Source organism: Parasteatoda tepidariorum, chromosome 2, assembly GCF_982258835.1.
Source record: "Parasteatoda tepidariorum strain Cologne lab strain chromosome 2, Ptep-v5.0, whole genome shotgun sequence".
NCBI lineage: Eukaryota > Metazoa > Arthropoda > Arachnida > Araneae > Theridiidae > Parasteatoda > Parasteatoda tepidariorum.
Genome location: NC_141756.1, coordinates 7030582 through 7036895, shown reverse-complemented (window position 1 = coordinate 7036895; position 6314 = coordinate 7030582). Strand labels below are relative to the sequence as shown.

The 6314-nt window shown below is 41.1% G+C and overlaps 1 protein-coding gene across 1 annotated transcript; it reads left to right on the top strand.

Moving 5' to 3' along the window:
- On the top strand, nt 1-753 carry LOC147814398 (uncharacterized). Its single transcript, XM_087155478.1, has one exon. It carries the CDS (start codon nt 1-3, stop codon nt 751-753), a length of 753 nt encoding a protein of 250 aa, XP_087011604.1.
- Nucleotides 754-6314: the final 5561 nt, after the last annotated feature.

Sequence of the window (6314 nt, the reverse complement as noted above, 5' to 3'; positions counted from 1 at the left end):
ATGCCCGAATCTACTGAAACTGCTGATCAACAAATTGCTCGTGTCACTGTAAAGCCGCCACCTTTTTGGATAGCTAATCCAGAATTGTGGTTCAGACAAATTGAAAGTCAGTTCACTCTTGCGGGAGTAACTACAGAATCAACGAAATTTCACCATGTAGTTGCTGCTCTACAACCGGAGGAACTGGCGATTATCAGCGACATTGTTATCAGTCCACCTGTGGATAAGCCTTTCGCCGCACTTAAGAAAAGATTGTGCACTCAATATGCTGAATCTGAAGCTCAACGCTTAAGGGATTTGATTTCGGGGATGCAACTTGGCGACCGCCGTCCTTCAAGACTGCTTCTGGAGATGCGGAATAAAGCCGGAGCGAGAATTAACGATGAAATTCTTAAATCTTTATTTTTGCAGAGATTGCCTACTAACGTTCAACAGATTTTGGCGATTTCCAACGATAACCTGGACAAGCTGGCAGAGATGGCGGATGGTATCATGGCTACAGCAACTAACGCACAGTCAGTCAGCGTAGTTGCTGATTCGACGGATTTACAGTCTTTATTGACAGAGATCACAGCTCGTCTCGCACGGTTGGAAGCCCGTACAAGTGACCGGTCGAGAAGTACTAGTCAGAAACGCTCTACAAGCCGAAGCGGACAGTCTGCAAATTCACAGTATTGCTGGAATCATAAAATATTTAAGCAACGAGCCACAAAATGCCGACCTCCATGTTCGCTCCTGCCGGAAAACTGCTAAGGCCGTCATCTAGTCATAAGGATGACGGCGAAGCGATGATTCAGCGACTTTATCTGACGGACAAGTCTACATCCTCACGTTATCTCATCGATACGGGAGCTGACGTCTCTGTGATACCTTGTGCTGCTTATGCATCCAGTGACCATTCCTCTCAGATGAAGTTGTTCGCCGCAAACGGTACGACCATTCCAACGTTTGGCCAACGCCTGTTGAAATTAGACCTCGGACTCAGAAGAGAGTTCAACTGGCCTTTTATCATCGCTGCCGTGCCTCATCCAATTATCGGAGCTGACTTCTTACGCAATTTTGGTTTATTAATAGACGTCAAAAATGCTACAGTAATTGATCCTTTGACCAAGTTGCAAACAAGAGGTACCCGGTGTACTGGGAATGCTTCAGCGGTAAAGGTAATTGTAGAGAACTCCAAATTCCACAAATTGTTGTCTGAATTTCCTGCGCTGATTAGATCAGGTGTCACGCCAAGAAAAGTCAAGCATGGAGTAGAACATTGGATACAGACAAAAGGACCTCCTGTTTTTTCAAAACCTCGACGTTTATCGACAGATAAGTTGAAGGCTGCAAAACAAGAGTTTGAATTTCTGGTAGCATCAGGGGTTTGTCAGCCTTCCAAAAGCTGTTGGGCAAGTCCGTTACACATGGTGTTAAAGAAGAACGGCGACTGGCGACCATGTGGTGATTTTCGTCGTCTTAATGGTGTGACCGTGCCAGATAGGTACCCTGTTCCCAACATGCAAGACTGTTTTCAGGTTTTGGAAGGTAAAAGGATATTTTCTATCTTGGACCTGGAAAAAGCGTATTATCAGATTCCGGTGCGCAGCGAAGACGTACCAAAGACTGCGGTAACAACCCCGTTTGGATTGTTCGAGTTTTTGTATATGCCGTTTGGATTATCAAATGCTGCCGCAACTTTCCAACGCTTCATTCATCAAGTCTTGGGTGAGTTTGAATTTTGTGTACCTTATTTTGATGACGTATTGGTAGCTTCGAAGAACGAAGAAGAACATTTAACGCATTTAAAACGAGTTTTTCAACGTTTTGCTGAATATGGTGTAACACTCAACGTAAGCAAATGTGTCCTGGGACAGTCTTCAGTAGAATTCCTAGGGCATTGTGTAACGGAAAAGGGTATTACTCCGCTTCCTGATAAAGTTTCTGCAATTGCTAATTTTCCTCAACCAGTTACAATAAGAGAGCTGCGTCGATTTCTTGCGGTCTTGAATTTTTATAGAAGATTCATACCTAGAGCTGCCCACACTCAAGCAATTTTAAACGAATATTTAAAAGGTGCTAAGAAAAATGATAAAAGCGCGATCAAGTGGTCGGAGGAAGCAGTTACTGCCTTTGAGAAGAGCAAGAAAGAATTGGCGAATTCAACCACGCTGTACCATCCTGTCATGAATGCACAGTTGGCAATGGTGATAGACGCTTCAGATACTGCGATGGGTGCTGCTTTGCATCAGCAGATCGAGAAAGAGTGGCAACCACTTGGTTTTTATTCAAAGAAGCTTGCACCATCTCAAAAAAAGTATAGCGCTTACGACAGAGAACTCTTGGCTGCGTACATGGCCGTCAAATACTTTCGTCATATGGTAGAGGGTCGGCCGTTCACTATCTACACTGACCACAAGCCGCTTATATATGCCTTTAAACAAAAGGAAGATAAGTGTTCGCCAAGACAATTGCGCCATTTGGATTTTATTGGCCAATTCACTATGGATATTCAGCACGTGAAGGGAATAGATAACGTGGTTGCAGATGCGCTGTCCAGAGTAAACATTGATACCATAGAAACACCTTCCCATATCAATTTTCAAGAAATGGCTAACAACCAAAAAGGAGACCAGGAACTAGCCGAAAGTTTAGCTCAACCCGGTAACTCGTCTTTAGTACTTCAACCATTCGTAATAGGTGATCCTGGTGTGGAACTGTTTTGTGATGTATCTACCAAACGGATTCGACCATTCCTACCGAAAGTGGACAGAAAAAAAGTCTTTTCCAAACTGCATGCTATTTCACATCCAGGTATTAAGGCTACTATAAGGTTGGTGGAAGAGCGATATGTATGGCCTGGTATAAAGAAAGATGTTAGAACATGGGCTCAGCAATGTTTAGCTTGCCAACGTTCTAAGGTAACACGTCACACACAGAGCAAGCTTGGTACAATTGTTCCACCAAATGCCAGGTTCGAGCACGTGCACATCGACATCGTAGGTCCCTTGCCGCCATCAGAAGGTTTTCGCTACTGTCTAACTTGTGTTGACCGTTTTTCCAAGTGGCCAGAAGCTTACCCGCTCGTAGATATAACAGCCAAATCGGTTGCTGAGACTTTCTATGCTGGATGGATTGCTAGATTTGGAATACCTCTACGAATCACAACAGACCAGGGAACACAGTTCGAAGCCTCACTGTTTGATGCCCTGACTAAGTTCCTGGGTTCGGCCCGTCATCGAACAAGCCCTTATCATCCTGCAGGAAATGGTCAAGTGGAGAGATTTCATAGACAGATGAAGGGAGCGATTAGAGCCTACAGTACAAGTCAGTGGACCAGAGTTTTACCTACCATTCTTTTAGGTTTTAGAGCTGCATGGAAGGAGGACTTGCAGGCAACGACAGCGGAAATGGTTTATGGAACTCCGATACGACTGCCTGGAGAATTTTTATGTCCGTCTACTGGTACAGCGGATCCCGCAAACTTTGTTGGAAAACTAAAAGAGACCATGCAGGAGTTGCTGCCAGTAAAGTGCAGACATCAGGGCCATAGAGCAGTTTTTGTAAGTAAAGATCTTTCGTCGTGCAGTCATGTTTTCCTGAGGACCGATGTCATAAGGAAAGGCCTGCAGCCACCATACGAGGGTCCATTTCAAGTGCTGAGTCGAGGGGAGAAGGTGTTTAGGATTCTTATTCATGGCCGGGAAAGTACGGTAAACGTGGATCGTCTAAAACCTGCATATGTATCCCGAGATGAACAGGACATGTTTCCTAAAAGCGAATCAACAGCTTTGAGCGAATCTACAGAGGAATCTACCATCCCAGAGCCTAGTGACATGCCAAGAGAGGTTAAGACACGACCAGGCCGTCGAGTTAAGTTTCAGAGAAAGTATCAGCAATGAGCTGGAAAAGTCTCGCTAGCGCTGGTAGGGGGCTACTGTAGAGGCTGTTGGTTGCGTCAGTTCAGATTGCATGGAAAACTGAGGTAGAAGGATCGAGGATGGGAACGAAGATCGAAGGTAGGAGGACGAACCGAAATAGTTCCTGCGCGGAGGAATACCGGCGAAGGAGCATCAACCGGCGGCCAAGGCAGGGAGTGAAAAGGCTGAAGTCCAGTATTTAAGCAGATGACAGTTTGCCTTCGAGAGAGGTTGTTGTGCAGCGTCCGAGACTTCGTCCCGATATCCCAATTCTTCCCGGTGACGCCCACCTGCAGTATGCGACATTTACAATCAGAAGTTTAAGTTTTTAATTGTTCTTTTAATAACAACTTTTAATGTTTTAAAGAATAACTTGTTAATTGGAGTTTGTGAAGTTTCGTAGATGGTTTGTTATCTTTCAATATTAAAGAGGATGTTTCTTTGCCATATTGTTTTCATTTGAAAGTCTTACATTCCCATCACCGAATCATATACAGTGTATAATAAATTAGTTAATGCTAGAAATTCTGAAAGTTTTAGAAAAAAATTTTATTATTTAAAAATATAAACTTTAAACTCTAACTTTTCCTTGTGAGATAATAAATAACCCTCAAAAAGTCCTTCATTTTCAAGAACACAAAAATTTGCTTTATCGCCAAATGAAATATTTTTTGGTGATGAGCATTATTGAAATCAATTTCTCTATTAATTAACATTTGTGATAAAGTACATAACATTTTACCATTCCATTGCAGAGCGTAAACATCCAGTATTGTTTTCAATACGTCTGTTGGTAGCTTCAGTTGAATCAAAAATATACAGCTGCCCGCATCCAGCATTATTTTGATCATGAATCCGAAAACAATACGGTCCATTTCCAGGAGGTGGCTTTATGTGTGCTCCAAATGATGCAAAAGAAAGAGCAGAATTATATTACCGGATATGATTTCGATAATTTCATGCCTCTATCGAATTATCACTTAATAATTTTTAAAGCAACTCTAGAATGTCCATTAGTGTAGGCAAATTAATTTTTCCATCGTGGCAGCATTTCGTATATTTGCCAGAAGAATTTCTTTCCTTGGCCCAGAAGTAAGCATTACAATAACTACATTGTTCCGTCATTGAGCCAATACTATACTCTTCGACATCTACTGTTACATCTTTAACAGTTATTATTGCAATTGATCTCTGCAATCTACGTCTTCCGTAACATTCCTCAACACTTTCTTTGGCTCTTCGAACACGTTTTCTTTCATTACGTTTAAAAGCCCTAGCAGCTTCACTAATATTCTGCATTTTAAAGCATGAAAATTCAATCCATAGATAAACGCGAAATATAAAAATATTCAATGCATTCAATACAAACACTTAAACGTTTTTTAGACGTTTAGGTAGCTCCCAGTAGAAAAATATCAATTCAACAGCGGCCTTTTAAAGCATTCTCACTTCAATTAATTAATTAATTCCTAATTGAGTTTAAATTAAATATTATCATGTTTTTAGGGCATGAATCTGAATTGAACAACCTGATTATGCTCACTCTGGTTATTGTTTCCGATTTTAAAAGCGCTATATGTTGAGCCACCTGAGCTGGATTTAGCATGTGACATTTTTAACAGCAATTATTGGTCGATTTTCTAACGTTGCCATTCGGGGAGTTGTAATGAGGCTTTTTTTTTGGTGCCGTGTAAGAGAAATATATATATAGTTTCCTTATTTAATCAATACAAAAAAAGAATTTCTTTTTTGAAAAATAAAAATTTTTAAGTAAAATATAGCTTTTGTCATTCACTTTGTATGGGGAATAAACACCAGAAACACAGTGAATTGTAATTCTATTTACTATATGCTCACCTAAAAACAAAATAAGTAACTGCAGTAATTGATTTTCGTTCTTTCTTGACTATAGAATAAGAATTATCGTTACTTCTGTTGTCTTATGCGACTTGCCAATACTGACAAGACTATTTTAAGTCAGAGAAGTGTGCTTCTTCTTGTTTTCCAGTGACGTCATTTAAAGCCAAGAATTTGACTTCTGCCCCACACATACGTCACAACCCATCTATCCGTAGATCGTAATTTTGACCTGCACCAGAGCACGATCAATCTCCGATCCAGTATCCCCAGAGGTTCTTTTATTTTTATTTTATAACCTCGTTGAACAGCAGACCCAATTTATTGGCTACTAATGTTCAACTCCTTAACATTGCAATTTTGAACTCAATCCGGAAGACAAGGGAACTCCTGGATCAAGTATTGAGAAAAAAAGTTTCTTCGTTAAGGGCTTTTTGATGGAAGTCGATGATTGAAATCTCCCACGGTTAGTCTGACGGCAAGGGGACTCTCACCCATGATCTGTCTACAACTGAGAATTTACAATAGTCAATGTTTATAATCGATGGCAACAAT